Genomic DNA, 23,411 nt, shown 5'->3' on the forward strand with positions numbered 1-23,411 from the left:
TCTGTGGAGCCCTGGGGCAGGGCAGGGTGTGGGGACACTGCAGGGGCCTGGGGACATCAGTGCTGTGGCCATGCAGCTCCTGCTGTCCAGTCCCTCACCACCCACCACAGGCTGCTGTTCCTGGCTCTCACTCAGGGAAATCAGTGTCCTGCTTCCAGGACAGCCAGAAGTACCAAACCACAGCCCTGTAGCCAAACCATCTTCCTAAAGGTGAATCCGTTTTTATTTCTTACACTGCATTTGCAGTAGAAGGTTTCTTGCTTTATTCATGTTGACAACTGAAAAGCCCTGGACCTAATTAAAAGAATTTCCACTAGCACCTTTACTGAACCATTTCATTCTGCTGCATTGCACAGATTGCATTCTGAAACATGGTGAGAGTTGAAATCGGACCTTTAAACCTCAACTGCCAGAAGTATAAAAATCTTCTTTAAAAACACTCTCAGGGTAGACTGCATGTATATGTGTCTGTTTGGCTAGAAATAATCCTCATTTTCAGTGGTCACAGTCTTTTAGGTTTTTTTGAGTATGACTGCCTCTTTTGGCAGGAAACAACCCTAATTCTGCTCAAATCATCTTCTTTGAGTTATGTACTAATTTATTCCATAGAAAGTATGAGGGGGGTTTTTTGTTGCTTTTTAGTCTCTTTAAACTTGCTGTTAACATTTTTTTTTTTTTGTTAAAAACTATGGCATACCTATTGCAGTAATCCTGCATATGTATAAAACAGACATGCTACAGTGTTCAAGGAATTATCAAAATACCTGTCAATATTGTGCTTCTGTACCAGCCACGGGAGCTGAAGCACAGAAAGGCTGTGACCAGCCCTCTGAACTTCTGGTTTGTTTAAAATGAAGCCTTTTCCTTCTATATAGATGGCAAGTTCTGTATCTTCACATTAATGTTTAAAGAAAACCCTTTATAACAACGTTTGAGATGGATTTAAAAGTTACTCAGAGCTCTGGACATTTTATTGCACTTTTAAGAACTACCTTTAAATGGTTTTGCATAAGTTAATATAGGAAATAAATGGATATTTCATCCCTAAAAGTTCAGACCCGTTTGAACATGAAGTGTGCTGTTCAGGTTTGAAAATATGGTGAAGCTTGTACATGTAGAGAATTACAGAGCTTGAGGGACATTATCTCAGTGAATAGGAGTGAGCTTATTTTATGGATATGAGACTAAATCTGGTATCACGTGTTGTGTTAATGTGGGTTTGTGGGCTCACTAATGCACGGATCATTGGCATAAGCCACAGCACTCCGATTTATAAACAGTGCTGGACACGCTCTTGGTTATTTCTGTTATACTAAATAACTGTAATGAAATGCCTCCTACAGCAGAATCTGCGGAATATTTAAAAGGAAATGTCTTTGCAACTGTTTTGGTAAACACAAGTGCAAAGATAACATGTAGTTGTGAGAGGGAAACAAGCAGTGCCCAGCATGGATTCAGTATTTCACACCTTGGAGCCAGCTGAGGGGGCAGCTCTGCCCTCCCCGGGTCCGGACACGCAGGAGCAGCTGAGGGAGGGACCGGGCTGAGGCCTCCTGGGAGGGGCTGTGGGGCCATGAAGGACTCGGAGGGGGCTGTGAGGGACCATGAGGTGCTGTGAGGGGTCATGAGGGGTTATGACAGGCTGTGAGGGGCCATGAAGGGCTCTGAAGGGGCCGTGAGGGGCTCTGAGAAGCCATGAGGGGTTATGACAGGCTCTGAGGGGCCGGGAGGGGCCCTGAGGGGCTCTGAGAAGCCAAGAAGGGCTCTGAGGGGCCCTGAGGGGCTCTGAGAAGCCATGAAGGGCTCTGAGGGGCCCTGAGGGGCTCTGAGGGGCCATGATGGGCTCTGAGTGGCTCTGAGAAGCCCCGAAGGGCTCTGAGGGGCTCTGAGGGGCCGTGAGGGGCTCTGAGAAGCCATGATGGGCTCTGAGGGGCCGTGAGGGGCCCTGAAGGGCTCTGAGGGGCCATGAAGGGCTCTGAGGGGCTCTGAGAAGCCCTGAAGGGCTCTGAGGGGCCGTGAGGGGCTCTGAGAAGCCATGATGGGCTCTGAGGGGCTGTGAGGGGCTGTGAGGGGCGGCTGGGGCAGGCACAGCTCAGCCCTTGACAAACCACTTCAAAACAATCTGAAAACAGGCAAAACACCCCCTGGTAGGGTGAGGAAGAGTGTGAGGGGGAAGGATTGTCCGGGAGGAGCTGTTAGGACTGGTGTGGGCAGAGGGGAGGCGGGATCGGGGCAGGGAGCTGAGCTGGGAACAGGCAGCGAAGGAAGGTGTCTAAGTTTCTGTCTTTGTTTCTCGCTATCTGACTGTATATTAATTGGCAATAAATTAAATTAATTTTCCTAATTCGAGCCTTTTCCTCATGGGTCTGTATCTCCCTGTCTGAGCCCACAAGTGTGCTGTGCTTGTTTGCTCCCCGAGTGCTGCTGAGGGGCAATGGGAGAGCGGCTGGAGGGGGAACCCCCCCAGCCTCAAATACAGCTCTCACGGGGTTATTTTCCATTAAGTCTACAAGGGAATATAGCCTTAAAAAAAACTTGGACTTGTGGCGAACAAATTTTTTCAGACCTCCTGAATTTGGTCTTAGCCTTGGTGGTGATGGATGTCCCAGCTATGCAGAGCGGTTTCTCTTATTAATCTGATATTTGACTAATTTATCTGTAATTCTTTCATGGATTCTAATAAAAAATGACACAGAACTTCATGGACTACCTTTAAAACAGTACTTAGCAGCGGATTTTAAGTAGGAGGGAAGGTTCAATGAAGCTTTTATTGTCCTATTGGTTTCTGAATAGAATCCAATTGTATCTTGGAGAGGCAAAACAGCTTGAAAAGTAATGCTTTTAGAACTGAAAAATTCAACTCTGAATTCACAATGTCGCCTTTTGTCATAGCTGCTGCTGTGGTTAGCACGTTTTTCATTTAGCTGTGCCCCAATGTGTTACGCTTTGTTTGTGATAGGAGAGTGATCTAGACCTGCTGTGTGATTTCAGGTTTCTGCACTGAAGAACAGATTGAAGAAAGTCTCTACAACCACTGGAGATGGTGTGGCAAGAGCGTTTCTAAAAGCACAAGCAGCTTTCTTTGGGAGCTACAGAAACGCCCTGAAAATTGAACCTGTAAGTAGGCAATTAGTAGGAATAAGATGTAAATCTGCAGCTGTGGTGGAGGAAAGAACCTAACAATTTGAAGTGTAGCATAACCTGCTTTTACTAAGGTCAGCATGGTGGCTCTTTGGCTGCCTGGTACTGAAAACAGTGTTCAAGTCTCCAAAATGAAAGAGCTGCAGCAAGCATGATCCTTCACATGGGGAGAAACCTGCTTATGGAAAGGTATGGGTGTTGTTTGGTTTTGAATGCAGTTAAGTTAGAAAAGAGATGGTAAAAAAGTATAAATTGATCAAAAGAGGCTAGTGCAAAGCTGACCTCTCCCTGCAAAACCCATCTCTTCATTGTGTTATTTTTAAAGGCAGTAAAAGATAAAAGTTTTTACACAATGCATGCTTAACTGTGAAACGCAAATTTGTGAAATCATGGATTTTAAGAACATAATTAGTAAAGAAATTGTGTTTTTTGCAGAAATATGAAGGATGTCTGGAGTTGTAACTATTGACAGTAAATGTCTGTTAGGGAAATTCAATCTCTTGCTCCTGGTTCAGAGATGATCTCTTGTTTAGTGCCATTGGAGTGGGGGAAGGACTTTTTTGTGCTTGATCTTGGTTTTTATTGCTTCTAGTGAGGCACCTGTTCCTGGGTTACTGCAGGTATCTTCAATGCAACCCTGTCCTGCCAAATTAATGTATTTCCACATGTTTCGTGACACTCTGGTTTTGATACTGTGTGCTTAGGGGGGTCCTTCTCAAGTGTGTACATTTGCTGATAGACAGGGTAAATAGTGTGAAAAACATCCATGTGTAATTCATGAGATATGTCCCAGAAATATGAAGGATGAAATGTCCTAAATGCAGAGTGATCCCCAGAATATTTCCAGAATATTCTATGTTCCTCTCTCTGAAGCAGGGGAAGCACACACATGTGCAAGTCCAATGCACTGGTAAATCCCAATTCATGGCCCAGTTTGAACTGCTGTTGTTTAGACCTGTGGCTGCTTAACAAGATCTCTGTAGAGGACAAAATAGCCTTTTGTCTTAATACCTCCTTTTCTCAGCCTCAAGCATTTGGAGGCCAAAAGCATAGTGTTTCTTGAGGATGTTTCAGTTACTGAAGTGTCTTCAGTCCTACAGTTTACCTTACTTGTTATTTTTAAAGCCGGAAGGAGAAAATAGCTCAGCCTGAATTTTAAACAGCCCAGTTATCACCATCAAACAAGCACCATTTCAACAATTCATATTCAGGGTTCAGAAATGACTTCTGAGGTCAGCACGGGGGGAACCGGTGTGTGTGGAAAAAATAAATTGTCTTGGCTCGTGTGTTGTGTGTGTGTGTGTGTGTGTGTGTGTGTGTGTGTGTGTGTGTGGGTCTGGGTGTAAGAGCTGGGCTGTCAGAGCCTCTCAGGTGGAAGGAGGGGAGGTGTTTGGGATGGGGAGGTGTTTGGAACGGGCCGTGTGAGGCACCCTGGCCGTGCGCCGCCTTTATCCCTATCCCTGCCGGGAGAGAGCGGCTCCCTCGGTCCGCGCAGGCTTCCTTGTGCTCCCCTGCTCCTCCCTGCAGTTGCCAGGCAACTCTGGGAATATTGGTGTATGCTTTGCCTGGATGTGTGTGTGTGTGTGTGTGTGAGATTAACTAGTTAAGGGATTTATGAAGGAAAATAAAAAATTTAAATTGCTGTTCTGGAAATGCCATCTGGTATTTTGAAGGCTGAATGTTAAAGATGAACGTTTGAAATGAGTTGTCAGTGGCACACCCCTAGAAAGTGCAACTTGGAGGGACAGCTAACCTGAGGAAGTAGAAGAAATGGTTTGGTTTGCTTATCATTCTATCCAAGAAAACCTGTAAACATAGCTGCACAAATATGTCATAAAATACAATTTAGTAATCGGGAAGTGGAAATTTTCAGGGATTTCTTTCCTAAGTCCTTTTGTAAATCAAAAAATTTTGCTTCTGATTATACCTTCTGGTATTAGATTTAGATAAAGAAAATTTGCAAGTGTTTCACGTTCATGTGTCACCTTCACATGGGGTAAATATGGGGCAAAAGCAATACCAAACATGATGTGGTTCTTCGCATTTCATGGCCTGTAACTCAAGGAATCTGACTGTTCATTTAATATCACTGATAATTAGGAAATAAATTCAAAGAAGCAGCAGCTTTTCCTCCTTTCATAAGACAGTTTAATTTCATAGGCCATCTCACTGGTGTGAGCTGACTTTTTGGGATAAATGGTGTGAATTGATTTTTCATTATTCGGTGTAGGTCCAGAATGTGTCACAGAGCAGACTTTAAATTCACATTATTATACCTGAGCACAGTAAGAACTCTTATTCTGTTCAGAGGCTTTTATTCCAGAGGTGGAATGTTGTGTAATGGAAATAAACACCAGAACACTGGTGAGAAGTTTCTGTTGCCATCAACTTTCTGAGGCCTTTGGTAATTAGAAATTGTGTGGAAAAACATATCCAGGTAATACAATTTGCAAGTCTAATAATAAGATTTACTTGACAGAATTCAGTGCTGTTCCCTACTGTGTTTTCTGTAGCTGCATCAAGCTGGATGCTGAGTACAGCAGAGCATGTGTTGGGTGTGATGTAAGTGCAGTCACCACACACCTCTGGTGCTGTTAAGTCCAGCCAAACACGGCAGCAGTGGGGTGTTTTCTGGGCTGTATTGAGGCAGATGATCTTCCTGGGTATGACTTAAATTTCTGAATTTCCATTTTCTTGCTGTTTTTGTCATCGTCTAAAGCCTGAATTCCCGCAGTAGTCACCTCCCAGAGCTGGCTGTGTGGGAAGGGGTTTGCAGTCCTGAGCCGGTGGGTGATGTTGGGAAGCCAGGCTCAGCTTTTGGGCTCGGAGCTGTGGCCGTGCACTTTCTTCTGCTGACACCTAGTGGTTCCTCACATTCCATTCGGGTTCTTTCCCAGGGTTTGTGAAGGAACAACCCCTCACACCTGTGAGTAAAGGTGAGCTCCGGGTGGGACTGACCCAGAGCAGGGGGTGTGGGGTGTGGGTCGGTGGGGCTGGTGCAGCCTCAGTCCTTAGATGCATCCTCTTCAGGGCAAACAGGAACTCTCAGGGCAGGGGCGATGGCCTTTTCTACTTGTACCCTTGTCCTGTGCCTCCATGGCTGAATTACTTGCTGATTTGTGAAGGGCTGATCTTGGTATGAAAGTACTTATTGAACCTCACAGATGTGTTGTGGACTGCAGTTCTCACACTGCTTTGGCTGAGCTAGGAATGTGTGTCTTTATGCTGCTGAACTTCTGTTGTCCTGTCAAAGCCTGATAATTTATCTTTGGATTTTAAATAGAGAAGACAATGTACTACCAATCGTCATAAATGTGACTTTGATACAAATTTACTCTGAATATGATGCAGTTTGAGCAATGGTGGGGGAAGAAGCCATTACGAATAAGAGGAAATAATTCTTCTTTTTCAATATAACATTCAATTCAACCTAAGGAAATAATTAATGCATTAATTATTTTATATCAGTCTCTTGAATGGAACACAATAAAGTCCTTCAACAATTCCAGATCCATGAGATCAGAGTGGGACAGAAGTCAGAAAAGTAGATGGTATTTGGTACAGTGAAAAAGCAAATGCCAGATGAGTCTAAAAGGACATTTTGTTGGAATATGTGTGCAGTAACATAAAGAAAGTGCATGCTACACACTGGTGCATAATTCATTTTGCAAAGGCTTTGTAGCATTCAGTGCTTTATCTACTATGAAGTATGATTGTTGCCATGGTGAATTATTTTTTAAGTTATTCAGTGGAAGAGTAAATAGTTGTTTCCAACTCCCAGTAATTGCCACATCCCAGCCCCTTCCTCTCCATAACCATCTTCTGCATAGCTTTTTTCCCCTGCATGTATATTTTAAAGGCATACACTGTAGATTCTTCCCTGTCACCAGAGCTGTGTCAATAGGTCAGAGCTTCAGGAGTGTTTGTCCACCTATGGCAAATATGAGGAAGGTGATCCCTAATGCTTAACTGACTTGTGCACAGAGCTGTCAAAATTAACCCCGAGCTGTTGGGGAAACAGCGAGCAGAAGCTTATTAAATGGAACTTCTTGTTTTGCTTGCAGTTTTGTTGTGTTCCTTTTAAAGTCAGTGCTGATGTAGAGCAGTAGGAGTTTTCTCCCATCCATCTTTACTATTTTCCTGTTCAGGTGGTGTGAGCTCTCAAATCCATGAGACAGTCTAGGAGTGCCTAAATGACAGTCATTTCTAAGTCTCATCCTGATGACTTTACTAACAGATTGGAGTAGACAATGAGAGTGGCACTGACAGTGTGTAAAACCTGATGTTTCTGTGATAAAAACGGAGATAAAATGAATTTCTGTATATTCTGGAACTGAAACGTGAGGTGTATTTTCTACTCCGACAATTCTGTGTTTCGTGGAATTTTGAAGACCCAAGTTTTTGACAACCTCCCTTAGAAGCCACCTGTAACTATTGTTATGTTTTCCCATCTATGGGAAGTGCTCTAGAAGCCATACTAACCCGAATTCTCAGTCACTGGTTGGAAAAGATTTAGTGGGGAAAGACAGTTTTGTTTGTTTTCTGTGTGCTGTTTGTTTTCATTTCAATCCTCTTGCTGTTTCCTCTCTAAGCCTTATTGTCGCTATAGACAAGTTTCTGCTTTTGCTGTTTTAAACCTTAAAAATGCTCTTTTTCTAACAAGCATTTACTGTTCTTCAAAATGCATTTATTATTCTACGTCTAAGTCTGTTGAGATATACATATGTTAATGAAACTGAAAAGACACTCTCTTTAATCTCTTCGAGCAGTCTGGTATGTAGTAAATAGAATTGTTTTGTAATTTCCAAACTGTTATAAGATCCTGTGTTATCTAATTCTGTGTGCCACGCTGAGGGGAGGGAGGAACCCAAGGTTCTGAAGGAAAGGTAAAGAAAAGTAATATTTGAGAAAGTAAATGTGACCCTCTGCTGAATGGAGCATTTCTGCCATGAAAGGTGCAGTCAGACTTCCCTGGCCATCATATGTATTACAGTAAAAATCCAACAGAACCCTAAACAAAACAAAGAAAAGGAAACACCTCCTCCAAATCCATCATGGGAACGGTTTTGTGCTTGGGTGGAGGAACATTGCCCGGAGTCAGGGATGGGGAGCTCTGCACCTTGTCGTGCACTGGCGGCAGCAGCAGCTGCAACGTGAAGTCCCTTGGCACTGATGTGGGTGCTGGCACAGCCCGGCCTGCCCTGAGATCAGCAGGGTTTGCCTGCCCTGAGATCAGCAGGGTTTGCCTGCCCTGAGATCAGCAGGGTTTGCCTGCTGGTGCTGACAGGCAGGTTTGTGGGCTCTCTGTTTGGGGCACCCGTGACGAGGCTGAGAAGTGTCTTGGGTTTCGTTGTGTAACTTTGCAGCCCCTGCAGCAGTTGTGTGTTCAGCCATCAGCCTGGATCAGGTCACTCTGCATCTTCTGTGGTGGTGCTGCAGAATAAAAGGAGCTTTGTTCCAAAGCCTCTAAATCTCCCTATTACCAGGGCAGGCTGAGCAGTGAGGAGCAGTTCGTGGTAGTCAGCTTTGCTCTGCGAGGATTTGGATATTCAATTATTTGTCTGTGCCTATCACACCTGGTTTTGGGGTTTGTTTGCTATTTTATGCACTTGTTTTTGTTTCTCCTCAATTTGTTTCAAGCCTTTGGTTGTTTGTTTTAGCCTGACTCTTGCCTGTGTTTTTATTGCGTGGTCTCCCGATCCTTTGGTTATAATTGAGAGAGCACAGCCTCGGTGAGCAGTGAAGCACCGTGCAAATGCCTCCGTGCAGGAGAACTTGAAGATATTTCCTGAACTAATAAAACGCAGGGGACTTGGAGGGGAACAACAAGGCACATAAACACCAAGCAGAAAATAACACCACCCTTGAATTCAGCTGCTGTGTAAGGCACTCAGTGACTGTGTGTTTTTCAAATGAGCTGTTGTATCTGGTATTAGAAAAAAAAAAACCAGACAACACACACACATATAACCACTAAAAACCCCACCCAAAAGACCTTTCAGGCAGGTAGGGAAGGAGTGAACTGTACATTCTCAGTAGTGTGAGCAGCTGTACAACTGAACAGAAAGGATTGCTTCCCTTGACAGAAGATGGTAGAAGAGATTGTGGTACTAGGATTTGTAAAGTAGATTTCAGTAGCAGACAATATTGATGAAATAACGATAAAAATTAGAATATTTAATCAGGTTATGAACAAACTAAATAGACCTTCATAATAGAAAAGTCATGCTACTTGGGGCTTCCAGTGTGCACACTGTACATTGCATGTGAATTGGAGTGTACAATCTGTACTGTCACAGTACCAGAGCAGGCGGGTGGCAGGCAGGGAATCACAGTTACTTGGAATGGTTTGCATCCATGGTGATAGAGCTGGAACAGGGAACCCTGGAATGTGACAGGGCCAAAGGCAGAGTGACCACAGCTGACAGTGCAGTGTGGCTGCTGCCCTGGCAGCCAGCACTGGAGCCCTGCTGCACCCAGAGCTGGGCTTCCTTGGGAGGCCCCCTGGGACTCTGCTCCTGCCCCAGGCCCAGTGACATCCCGGTGTGCTGCCTGTCCCCGGGACGGGACACGGGGATGGGCCCAGGGCCCTGCACTGCAGAGAACTGGGCACCTGGGCTGCCAAACAACCTTGAGTTTGGGATGGGCAGCGCCTCAGGGAAAGGGAAATTCTGGCTATGACCACAGTGCCATATAGGCAACATTAGTCGGACACTGAGGACCACTTTTTTCTTCTTCCTGCTATTTTGGGGGACACAAAAATGTAAACTCAGCAGAGGGCTGATAAACGTGTTGTTCTTTAAAACACACGCTACTCCAGTCTGGTAAAACATCACATGAAAACATTCTGTCCTTTCTTATCTCTTTCTAATTTAATTCATTGTTTTCTGTGCCTTTCATTCAGTGAGTAGCAGCTCTGGCAATGACAGATATGCTATTGTGACTGAAATATGCATTTTGTAAGTCATAACTTTACTTGGTATTTAAATAAACTGTGTATGTACAGCGTGCAAGATTTATGCAGAGCACAGCTGGAGGTATTCTGCTCAGAATTCCTATGGTTTAAAATGTCTCTTTCAAGTTTGAAAATGTGTTGTGAAGTAGATACCATTATGATAATTGGAAGTTCAGCTTCTCTGTCTTGCTCTATTATTTTTCTTGAATACAATTAACACATCACACACACTTCACCTGGTCTCTCCTCATTTACCTCTGACACTTCCTTGATATTTATTTAGACACATGTGGTGTCTTTGCTTTGAATTCAATGGTCGGTACATTCACTAGATTTATTTTTTTAATAAACGTTTTTCTCATTTAGAGATACGCAATTAGTGTGCATTGTTAGAGAAAAGTATACATATTGATGTCAGTTTAAATCTTTTACTTATTTGTTATATGATCAGGACATAAATTGTATGAAGAGTGTAGAGAAGACTGTGATTACTCTCAAATCAAAATACCTGCTGAGAAGTTGCAGAAGCAGCTCATTTTAGTGTAGTTCTCACGAGGGAACACTACAGAGAAGGTATGCACAGAGCTGTCTAGAGAAAAATTTAAAAATATATATGAATAATACATTTAATTTGGAATTGTTATATTTTCTTTAAGGTAGCATAAAGATGAAGCACAGATTTCAGTGTTTTGTGTGAATTAAGCTTTATTCTTTCAGATTCGGTGGCAATGCTTTTATTTCTCAAAACAACAGAAAGACCAAGTTTTGTTTCTAAAATAAAATCAAATTCTTAAACTGGGCTTAATAAAATACTATGGGCATAGTTTTTATCTTAAATAATGTATGACACATCACATTTCAGTGATCCCCAGGGGGAAAGAATATGAAAATACCATTATATATATTTTATTTGTGGAAGTCAGGTTTGAAGTTTTCCTTATTTCTTCTTTTTATCATTTTATTTTAGTTTTAGGAACACTCCTAACACTTGGAGATTTAATAAGGAATAAATCCAAAATTTGATCCAAAAAAATCCAGCCTAAGCTTGATGCCCACAATAAGGCAGGCAATTTTTCTGGATTATTTCGGTAATTTCAGCTGCACTTTGGAGTGCAGGGGGCTGTGATCTGGTACAGTTCCTGTCACTGTCCCTTCCTGGAATTGCTGTTTCCGGAGGATTTTCACTAACTGTATTACTGGAGACGTCTGATATTTGTAAATTAGTTTAGTACAGGAGAAAAGGAAAAGGTGTCATCTCCCAAATAAGGAGTCATTTGCTTTTCTGTGAAATTGGGTTGATCAGCTGCAAGCTTTGCAGGTCCAGGGCTCCAGGGCTTTCCTGGGGAAGTCTGGAGAACACCCACAGCCCTGGGTTTGTTGCTGGTTTGGTCCCCACAGTCAGGGCCATGGTGAGAGCCCTTGCTGTGCAGCTGCATCTCTGCTGGCATGAGGAACCAGCACGAGAGGCATTTAAAGGAGGAGACCTATTTCCAGTAATGCTGAAGGAAAGCAGGGGTTTCTCTCGAGGTGTCTTTGACTCAGACTTCCAGTTTTCAAAATGCACATTTAAAATTATCTCTATTAAAACCCCTTGGAAGAGTGTATTTTTTTTTATTTTATTTTATTTAGTGAAATCATTCTGTAATTTAATATTTCAAGTCCTGGCTAAGCTGTAAAGCTTAGGGCTGATAAACAAAGCATCTGAAGCCAAATGGCCCCTTAGCTAACCCCAATTAAAATAAAGATTTCATTGCGCTCTGTCCTGACAGAGAGGGAACATATTGTTGCCTTTAAGGGAGTTTGGTTTAGTTAATGAAAGAATTTATTTCATTTTTTTCGAATACAGAACCTAATTAAATAAGTTTCAACTTGACTTGTAGTTGAGGACATTTTAACTCCTTAAAGGTTACTCTTGTGTCCAAGTGTAGCTCTCTTTTGAATAATTTCTGATGCAGTATTTAGTTTGGTGATTTGGGTAATAAGATATTTTATAGTAGATCTCACTGTTTGTTGTGTGTATGTCACACATACGTGTTGTTCATTCTTAAAGCATAAAACTTGTTATTGGCATTACATTATTTTGACATATTACGTGAATTCTGCTTTAAATATTTCTCAGAGATAGTGACTAATACTAGATTCTTAAAAGTCCTGTGCAAATGAAGGTGCCTTGGCTTTGCTCTGAGTACACTTTAGGAGCTGTAGATGATCTGTGTACTTTGCTTACTCCTGCTGCTCAATGAAAAGGCAAACATATCGAAGGATTATTTTGGTGAAGCTCTCCAAGCAGCAGCTGAAGTCTGTATGTCCAGAACCTTTTATCTTAGAGAGGATTAATGGTGAAAACGAGAGCAATTTGTAAGAATTGTATGTGTGATTAGTTTGCCTTTAAAGTTCATCCCCCATTTGTCAACCAAGAATTTATTACATATTCTCAACTAAGAATATATGACAAATAAACAACACTTTTATCTGAAGATACTTCCTTATTACACATAAGAACATCCTATATGTAACATTATATGTTATTTATATGTAACATTTTGTATGTTACATTTTATATGTAACTTGGCAAGGAAGTTCATGCTTGAGATAAATTTTGAGTTGTAAGAAGTGTGTAAATATTTTCCCCAAATGTATCTCTGCAGCTCTAAATCCGGGTTGTTTTGGAGCAGTGGCTCCCAGTGCCCAGGGAGAACTGCTTGATGGAAAATTTAAGAACATACATCTGTTGTGCCCCCTCATTTGGGGATTTGAAGCTAATGTTGGAGCATGTGCTCTCCTCCAAATGTCACTTGATCACATTCTCCTTTACGTGGGGAGTAGCTTGCAGCCCAGCTCTCTCACAATGAGCTTCCAGCTCTCTCCAGCACAGGGCCATGGATTTCCCTACATCAGGATCATTCCCAGGGCTTCTCCCCACTTCTGCTTCAGGCCTGTGTGATTGTTGCCTTCAGCTGTGGAGGTAAATGATAGTCAAAGAATTTCTACCTGTAGGAAAAAATAAATAATTTTATTTATGGATAAGTAACAAAATATTTAATTGTTTAGGAGGGGCTTGCAGGGGCTTTTTAGTTGAAAAAGAGTGTTCTTTGGTGTGGGTGTGAACATGAATGAAACATGAAGGCCTAGATGGTACTGGGGCCCTAAAAATCTGTTACTCGTTTGGCATATGTTGCAGATCCTGAGGTAACTGAAATGCTGTTCTTTTCTCTTCTGTGAGTTTCTGTAGATTGTTATAATTGTGTTTCAGAAATCTCACTAGTTGCCAAATGCAACCAAAAATAACGCATCACGTGCAGCCAGAGTTCCAGATATCCTCACTCTGCCCTAAAGCCACGTTTCCCAGCCATTATCTTGTCATAGCTTATTGTGCTCAATTTTAATTAAACGTTAATAGCAATCTTGCAGTCAGAACTGATGGGAAAGTTTTCCAAAGACTATATATCTATATATATATATACCCACAGGATATTCCATTATGTGTTTTTCTCATTTCTTATCTTGTCCAAACTCTGTTCTTTGTAAAAGTCTTTGGTGATGGAGAAGGTGAAACAGAAAAGGGGGCAGTGGCTTGACTGACAAGCCTCACTTTACAGCCAGGAGTCATCAGCTGCATTTTGTGTTGTTCAGGAACATCACTCCAAAACCTTACATGTATGATAAGGTTCTTGGGGTTTATTTGATTTTCCTTATGTGGTGTGGTGGATACACTGAGTGTTCTACAGTTAGGTTTTAACATTCAGATGCTGAATCTTTAAGTACAGAAAGGACTTTTGCAAGGCTGCAACCTGGAGTTCTTGTGTCTCTGCCTCCAAGGGGGTTGTGTTCACAAATGTTGGGCACAGCTTTTCCTGTTGGGTGGTGGATCACTGGTTCTTATTGCTGTATAGGAAGCTCTGTAGAATTAATTGGTTGTCAAATCCCTAAGAAATAACGGATTAATGTGCTTGACCACAGTGCCCTGTGGAGGAGCTGCAGTTTGCCCCCGTGCCCAGCCTCCCCGTGTACCACAATTACAGATGTGCAGCCAGGACATTTAGTGGGTTGCATTTCATTAATACGATTTAAGCAGACAACCCCAGGTTGCTGTCGGGCTGTGCTGACAGCTAATTACTGAAATGAAGGGTGTACACAGCCAAGGAACAATGGAGCATGGCTCAGAACAGGGGAACAGTGCTCACATCGTGGGATCACCCCTTGGATAGTCTCTCCTGTCCCTGCAGACCAGCTGTGGGACATGCATGGTCGTGGTGGGGAGCTGGACTTTAGGGAAACAGTGGTGGTTACCATTGATGGGGATGTGATACAGTTCTGGTTTGCCCTTCCCTCTGTTAGCTCAGACACTTGTATGTACCTACCCCAACTGCTGACCACACTTACCCTGCTTACAGACATGGCACGTTTCCCCCAGAAAATGTCCAGTCTGGTTACTGGAGTATCAAAGATAATGGGAATGGCAGTCAATTTTGTGGCATTAGTTACAGGGAAAGCTCTCCCTGACAGTTTGAAGGAGGAGGATCAGGCATGGCCCCTCATTGTCTCTTCCAGCATAACAAACCACAGGCAATCAAATGGGGTTTGTAACAGCAAAGGTTCAAAATAGGCAAGGAGCTCTTCTGTGCAGGAGAGGGGGTAATACTGCCAAGCACTCAACCAGGTGACACTGAGGAAGCTTGTGTTGGTTTGGGGGCAGTTGGAGAGATCCCTGGGAGAGGCCTGGGCTCAGGTTGGTTTGACACACAAACACCCCTTTGGCACTGAGCACTTCTGTGCTGCCTGAGAGCTCCTTGTGCTGGTGCCACTGGAGAGCAGGGGAAGCTGAAGCACAGTGTGCTCAGTGCTGGAGAAGGGCTCAGTCAGGGCTTCTGGACAAACCTCTGTTACCCAACGGGGTTTGGGCTTTATTATTTATCTGCAGAATTATTAATATAATGTGGTGCTGGCTACAAAGCAGTTTTATCATCCAGTTGGACTGACTTGTGTATTGTAAGATAAGGTGCTAGTTATTGTTGGAGGTGTTTTTTCTGTTGATGGTGAGAGGAGTCCAGTGTGGCTTATCCTGGTGGGTGCATCCGTATCCTGGATTATAGCAAGAGCCACCCCTGAGCAGCTCATGTTGTTTAATCTGTCTCCAAGTCCACAGGTAGCATGGACACAAAAAGTATTCTATTTATTGTTGAATTTGAACTGAATCTAAACATTTTTGATTCATATCTGCTGCTTAGTGGGAGGAAATAAAAGGACAGTAGCAGTTTGCCAGTGAAGTCTGTTCTGCCTGATCAACTCAAACATTCCCGTTGAGGTGCTGCAATGGTTTGCTATTCTTGCAATTCATTTTACAAAACAAGTTCCAGATTGAGCTCTGCTTCCATGTATTCTCTCTCCATGGAAATTATGTCCTTTTTCTCATTTCAAATTAGGTGAAGTACAATGAAATCCTTATTTTACATATTTATTAACAAGGCTTTCATCCCTGTGGTATTGTAACTACCCTCACTACTTTATGCAAAGAAATTACACTGAAAACTCACAAACCTTCAGGAAGTGTATGTGGTCACTCTTTTTCAAGCATTACTGCTCCTGTCTGTGTTATTCTTGCATGTTGCTCCACCAGCCCTTATCTCCTGCCCTCCCTTTCCAGATGCTTTTGATGGCACTGATTCTTATTATTTTTTAATTCTAAAATAAATCACATTATGGGCCTCGTGCCAAGTTCAAGTCTCATTGGATACCCATTGTTAGGAAATTGGTGAGTGAAGAAAGGATGTGACTGTGCTGTCTGGCACGTGGAGGGTTAAGGGAATTTTTAGCCTCCCAAAAAGTATTTGGTCAGGTACTCAGGTGCTGGAAATTTTCTTAGCAACATCAGTCACCTAGGAACATGATCATCTGCTGTTCTGGGGTAGAGATTACAGGGCTTAATGATTAGCTTCTATAAGCTGCAGCTGATGCCAGACTCTACCCCCTTTACACCTAATTAGCCTCATTAATGAGCTCTTCTGCTCTCCACAGAGAGGGCTTCCTCCTCGGAATAGGAGGCAAAAATACTTCACCCAGGTAGATGTGCTGAAGCCTTTAATTATTGCCCACACCTGCACGGGCTGTGTGTCTGACAGCAATCCTGCCTGCCCAAAACTGGGCTGTGTGCAGTGACCACAGGACAGAGCATTAACCCTTCAGCACCTTAGGAACTGGCTTTGAAAGGATTTATGGAGGGTGGAAAGATAAGCAGTGGAAAATGCAATGCTCAATAGAGTTGGAGGTGAGGGTTTGTATGTGATGAAAATTTTGCAAAAAGTTTGGAGTATTTTGTTTAATCCTGAAAAATGAGCTTAAATTGCTATTGAATGTGGAGTGTTGCATTAGCAGAACTAAGCACACTGTTAGGCAAGTTTCATTCTTTAAATGAGCAGCTCCTGCATTTGGGGTGATGTAATTTTGTGCTGCTAAAATGGAAACATGGAAACATTACTTGTAGCAATCAATGGAGCAGGCAGTAACTGAGCTAATGAAGTGTTCGGGGTGACTCTGAGCTATAGCAATTATTGGTCAGTATTTACTACGTTCTAGAGTTTAAACTTGTTGAAATTTGGGAACTGGTATTTTATCATTGATGAGTTGGTGCATTTTGGTCAGCTCTGTTCCCCTTGAAGGTGCTCGTGGCAGGATGCTGAGCTAATGGGGACTGAAGCCTTAGAGCTAAACAGGAGTTTGGAGCAGAAAACATGTATTTGTACAGCTGAAAATTACAAAGACACTGAAAATAGGGTCTCAAAGCTGTGAGGTCACTGCAATAAGAGACATCATTATTAACAATTCTTATGAGCGTGTAGGGAAAGTTTTACTTTATTAGTAATTAGAACAGCTTCAAACCTCCCCAGCCAAGATGGAATCGTTCACCGTGTGAATCACAGAAATTCCTGTGCATTTTTCCAAGAATGCAGCTTGAATTGACTGCCAAAATGAAGCATCAAAATGAGTGCTTTTTCAAATATTTGGGTAATGTTTTGTCAATTGTTAGTGCTCCTCACGAGCACGCCATAGATGTGACTGACGTCAGTGTGGGCTCTCTGGATGGAAGTGCTGGCAGGTTGGGCTCTGTTGCTCTGGTGAAAGCAGGAGGGTCCAGAGCAGCTGAGAAGCACTTGTACAAGGTGAAGCTGATCTCTGAGGGCACGTGGGGGTGGAGGGGGCAGAGCTGGCGAGGCTCTGCCATCTGCTCCCTGTCAGAACACGAGGCCATGCAGCCGGACCCTGCCCTGCCCTTCCAGCTCCGAGCACTCCCGCGCTGGTCTCCACAACAGCTCCCGGGCCAGGGAGCTGCTGCTCCCAGCCAGCTGCTCCCCTGCACAGGGCTCTGATTAGGTGGCGTTTTCCCCTTCCTAGGGGAGTTGGGGAATTCCACATGCTTTCCATGTTGGAAATGTGTAGCAATGGAATGGGAGTTGGAGGAGTCACGAGGCCAAACCCAACACAGTCCCACTTGCTGCAGAGCTTGGCGTCAGGGTTTGCAGGAACGCACAACAATTCCCCTTGGCTCCTTTGTCCTTCATTGAGCAAAACCTGTGGGGCAAGTGGGGAAAGGAAAAATCTGATTCTCTTTCCATCCTGTTTACTGAATGCATGTTTGGGGATCATGATACAGAGGAGTCGTATACACCTTGCACAAAACCATATTTTCATCATATTAACTTGGATGAATCATGGAAGCTTCATTGGTTTAGGTCAGTTTTGGCTTTTTACATATATCTAAGAAATCAAAAGAAAGCAAAATATTAGCATATGTGATCTTTAGGCATGTTGATCATTCATAAATCTTGGGCAATGACTTATCACTTTTGCAGAATATTATTTCCTGTTTTAACAAAATAGTTTGTGTTCTATTGAGTTTTAATAAATGAAGCAAAAATAGCAATACTTGTAGATTGTTTTTCCAAGCACACTTTTATATTTTGTCATAGTATAAAATAACTCCTATAAAGAATTGCCCTGTAATTTTTCTCCTTTTCTGTACTGGCACTAATGTTCCACAATAGCTACACTAGAAAAGGGCCCTGGATTGGCAGCTGCTTTGCATGCTGCACGTCCCGGCCTCGCCGGGAGCACTGCTCATGGAATGATTGCAGAGCCAGGCCTGAAATTACCTTGCCAGCTAATGATAAAATCGCATGCGGGCCACAGGGGTTTTTGTGGAATAAATATAAGAGTGGAACAATATCCAGTACACATTATACCAGTAATTTAAAGCATATTCAGGACAAAGAGAGAGTTCCCAGTGCAGGCAGCATCATAGAGATTTGCTGTATCTGATAAAGATTAGGTTTCTCAGCTCATAATACCATACTATTACTTTTCTTTTGTTAGTCTTTCAACACCTACACTCCTGCATTGACACAATATCAAGTAGGAAGAGGAAGAATAGCCTTGTATTTAAGGGACTGAGCAGGGATTAAAGAAATTTCGGTTCTTTTCCCTGGCTCTGCCAGAGACTTTTGTGACCGTGTACAAGTTACTTATTATTTTCATGCCTCTATTCTTGATCTGTGAAATGGTGATTTTTTTTTCTCTTTCCCCCAAGCTCTTTCTTGCTGGCTCCTTTGCACTTCGTGTGCCAGGCTTGTTGCTGAAGTTCCAGCTACGGGGCTGTAGCAGTTGCTTAGGGATAGGAAGCGTCTGGCTGATGTAGGGGAGGAAATCAGGGCAGGCAGTGGCTGGAATTAGCCACAGAAACACTTGGAAAGCTGCCTGGCTCCATTACAGTGAAGTACTTCCATTATTTGTGAATGTGAGTGTGTGTCATTTTCCTGATGTAAGATGAAAATGTCAGGTGTCCTGATAAACTAACAGGCTTTGAAAGGAGAAGCAAAGCCATTGCTGTGGGGTGTAAGTTCTTCCCAGTTACACATTTTTTGCAGTTTCATGTTTCATTTGAAGTCGGTTTTGTCCAAATTTGGTCAGATTCTGTAATGGTGTTGGATATTCCCATCTGAAATAATGTGTAAACAGGTGATGTTGAACTTTCACTGAATCCATCAGTATCTGAGCTGGTTTTCTTATAATGTTTTAATGCAAATAAATCTTATTCTGCATTTTTTCTACAGAAGTTTCATAGTCATTTTAACACGCCTAAATTCTTTTGGTCTGAAGGATTTTTGGATGTTGTGGAATTGATTACAACTTAATGGTGCATTGCATTAGAATAATACCTGTATTACTAGAGTTCTGAAAGAAGCAGAGGCCACAGAATTCTAATTACAGTGTTAAAAAGGTTTTGATGAAGTCTGAATAGCTGCATGTCATAATTTCACATTTAGAGTTGAGTTGTGTGTTTAAACTGCTTCATCCTCATTGGCAGCCTGCTGATAAATATTGATGATCTCCTCAGTGCTGTAGGAACAGATCTGTGTCCTCGCTGGGGACACTTTGTGTTTCTTTGGGGTTTGGTCAGGAATGTGTTTGTTGTTTGTAGGTGAGACAGTGAGTGTTTGGGCAGTGCAGTGTGCAGGGGTAAATACACGGGTTTGCAATGCTTTTTAAGATTACACTTGGCAATAGTGATTTATCAGAACTGGTAGTGTCTTTTTGAGCAGAGCCTGAATGTAGTTTTCTTTAGAAGACGTGTGGTCAAATCTGTGAGCACATGATTTCTTTGTTCCTGAGCAGCATCTTGAGAAGCTAATAAAGCTCTGATATCATTTGCTTAATGCAGAGGGTTTCTGGATTCCCTTATGACTGAGGTGGATGCAGAGAGCTCTCCGGTGCTGAACATCCAGACTGGTTATTTGTTGTCACAGTTGCAAGCAGGACGAGCCACTGTCCCATCAGGCAGCTGCCACCCATTTCAGGTTTCCTCTGTGGAATCCTGCTGGCTGGCTGGTGATCCTCCTTCAGCTGTGATGGGCCAATCCTCCCGTGACACTGCAGTCCCAGCTCTGGAAAGGCTGTGGAGCCTTTGGTTGCTGGTGTACCTGAGACTGATACATGGATCCAGAGCAGTAGGATCATCCTCCTGGCTTGGTTTCATTGTAAGTCTGGATGGAATTAAGGCTGATGAGTCCTAGAACATCCCTGCAGGCTCTCCTTTGTCATTCACCACTTTGAGCACAGGATGTGGTTATTTGCACACCCAGTGCTCCCAGAACCCCTTGCACACCCATGGGTTTGCTGGTTCTTTGGGGTTGCTGTGGTGCAGTGACACTGGACTCACAGCTTGTACCCTGTCACATTGACATCTCGTTCTACACCTTTAAATTCCACCCACATCTTTTAATTCCATGGCTGATTTGCAGAGCAGCTCTAATGGTTTGTGTGTTTATTAGAGAGGCTTTGAAGGAACACCTACGTGTATGAAGGCATGCACACAGCAGCTCAAAATTCATTACCTGCACCACATGCTGCCCCTGATAATGCACAGAGATCATCTCTCTCTTCCACGGCACAACTTTGAGGGTTGTCTAAACAAAGTCTTCAGCTTGGGGTTGTTGGGGTTGGTGATTTTTTCATTGGGTTTTTTTTTCCACATAATCAGGTTTTGTGAAACCTTTGCTCATGTGAGGGATGCTGACCTAATTTGCCCCGTCTTTGCCCCCTGTCTTTATTACCTGGCTGTTCTCTGCAGCACTCCCCTGCTGCCCTCCCAGCTGCACTCTCCTGCAGGAGTGGGAGTACTCACATTGCCATGAGTTACCTTGGCTCCTGCCTCTTTCCAGAAGCATCCTTTGTGTTTGCCTCTGTCCCCCTCCATGTCCTTCTCTCATCAGAGCTGTCTTCTCTCCCACATATTTTTAGTCCTTTATATTCACTCTGAAAGTTCCTGCCATAACCACTGAGCTGAGGAAAAGTGATTTCCTTGAAAGACGAGGGATCATGGTGAAGTTTTTCACAGTGGACTTAATCAAAATCAGGCCTTTTTCTTTCAATTTGTGTTGTGGCTTCCTAAAATATAACAGCAGGTTTCCTGAAACTCCAGAAGAGTCTGAAATAAGTCCTAGACTCCTTTTGTTTTCCACTTGCTACCTTAAGTAGTCTTGAACATTATTTTAGAATGTAACACAATTCCAATTTAAAAATAGGTCTGGCAACAGATCAGATGTGGGCTGGAACTTCTCAGCTTTTTAAGGGGTCATGAGATAGCAGCAGTGCCCTGATGAACTTCATTATGCCAGATGAATATAAAATATTCATATAAAGGGAGATTTGCAAAGGCATAAAAAAGACACCTATTTTTTCAATGCATCTGGGAGTCTTAAATCTTAGTCTCATATTTAAAGATGCTTCTCTCGTGTTAAGATGGCAGATTAAATGTGTAAATTTGTGTGTTAAGAATAATTTTGTGATCTAGTCTTGAAATCTGCTGGAATGGTCTGTAATATTACATTACAGATCCAATCAAGTTGTATTGTGCACACGTTTAGAGGCTTTGCAGTGCCACGTTTTAGCCTCTGTTTGGCATTTACAGTTGAAGAGGGGATTAATGGATATTTAAGGTGTTGATGAACCAAGGCCTAAATTCTAATTGTTAGAGCCAACAAGTTTAGGAGTTGATGGGTTTATCAGAACAAGTTGTTTTACATGTGAGCAAGACCATTAATTCCACAGCATATCTGCAGTTCCACACGTGTCCCCTTGTGTGTGATGCCATTTGCCAGTAAAAGCAGAGCTGATTAGCTTTATAGTGTACAGTTACCTCACTAAATCTGTCAGGGAATGCCTGTGGTGCAGGCTGTGTTTGTAGTGCAGTGGGCTGGGGCTGGAGCAGCGTGCCCACCCCGGGAGGTCAGTGGGGCTGGCAGCACTAATGCCCACCCCGGGAGGTCAGTGGGGCTGGCAGCACTAATGCCCACCCTGAGAGGTCAGTGGGGCTGGCAGCACTAATGCCCACCCTGAGAGGTCAGTGGGGCTGGCAGCACTAATGCCCACCCTGAGAGGTCAGTGGGGCTGGCAGCACTAATGCCCACCACGGGAGGTCAGTGGGGCTGGAGCAGTGTACCCACCCTGAGAGGTCAGCGGGGCTGGCAGCACTAATGCACTGGGGGCTGCACAGCTCACGCCTCACCTTGAGCATTACAGTTCCTCTGTCATCTCGCAGCAGTTGAGCCCCAATTGTCTCTTAAGAAGTCAAAAGGTCTAATCAGCCTAATGAACAAACTCAGTCATTAGTACTTTGGGAAGGAGGTGTGTTAGCAGTCTGATGGTGCCCCAGCTGCAGTGGGGGTGTTGTGGGAGCAGAGCATGGAAATTCAGTGGCCCACGGAAAGGTGACAGACACTCTCCTAAAGGAGTGATTTCTTCCCTCCTTGAATGAGCCCTATCCTGTGCTTAGAAACTTGCAACTGATCCTTTCCCTCAGTCATTTTAATGGCCTTGTCCTGACTTTACAAAGCCAGTGATAAATGAGATTGGTAATTTAAAGCTTTCCAAAATTGAATGATACCACCCTTTTAAAGGGGGTGTTTTAAGATTTCTTCCTATCTAATCTTAATTTTGAATATTCAACAGATGAAGAGTCCAAATGTATTTTAGTATGAGTATGAAAAAGCCTCCATATTAATTATACATCAGTATAATTTAGTCATTCTTTGTTACTTTCTTATTTTTAATTCAATAAATATAATTGCTTGCTCTGTTATGTATTTGTAGATGTGTGGAGGAAATTTGTGCCCTTATGGCAGATGCACAGCAGATTTCAGCATTACCATAACTCATTAAAATCGTATAAAAGTAGAGCTGCAAAACAATTTCTGTCTTCTGCCAACAAGATTGTGAAAAAGGGAAATTCCACTCATTCAGTATGAGTGGAATCTTTCAGGACTGGAGAGAACAGAGTGGACATTCCTGACCTGCTCTTGCTGAGTCTGCTGAGGCAGATCAGCAGAACAGACAAAATTCAGGTGACTGTGTGTCATATTTTGGGGACAGTAAGTAAAATCACCATTTTGGATGATGAAAGTTCTTCACCAGCTTTAGCAATAGTGCATAAAACCATCGTGGTTTATTTGGATAATACACCATTCACCCATTTCCAGTGTTTCAGTCCCGTGGCTGGAATCTGGCAATAAAGTCCAGTTCCCTCGGTGTTTGGTGGGGCCTGCTTGGGTTCCCTGTGTGTTCTGGAGGGAAGGGGTGAGGTGGGGGCAGTGGGTGGCCACGGCTCAGTCAGAGCTGTTGCAGTGTGGTGCTGTGCCCTCTGCAGGGGGAGCCCATCACGTTCTGTGAGGAGGCCTTCGTGTCCCACCGCTCCGCCGTCATGAGGCAGTTCCTGCAGAACGCCATCCAGCTCCAGCTCTTCAAGCAGGTACTGCTCCTCTGCCTG

The 23,411-nt window shown here is 43.3% G+C and overlaps 1 protein-coding gene across 6 annotated transcripts in view; it reads left to right on the top strand.

Annotated features, from left to right (window-relative positions):
• The window catches only part of DENND1A (DENN domain containing 1A), a 150,138-nt gene that overhangs the window by 93,824 nt on the left and 32,903 nt on the right, over positions 1-23,411 (top strand). For all 6 annotated transcript variants that reach the window (XM_051807499.1, XM_051807504.1, XM_051807501.1 and 3 more), the window contains exons 13-14: positions 2,992-3,117; positions 23,292-23,393. In XM_051807499.1, the coding sequence (XP_051663459.1) occupies positions 2,992-3,117; positions 23,292-23,393 (228 nt within the window). The remainder of the gene's footprint in view (positions 1-2,991; positions 3,118-23,291; positions 23,394-23,411) is intronic.

Source organism: Manacus candei, unplaced genomic scaffold (assembly GCF_025592945.1).
Source record: "Manacus candei isolate 608988 ecotype Guabito, Panama unplaced genomic scaffold, ASM2559294v1 h1tg000071l, whole genome shotgun sequence".
NCBI classification, from domain to species: Eukaryota; Metazoa; Chordata; class Aves; order Passeriformes; family Pipridae; genus Manacus; species Manacus candei.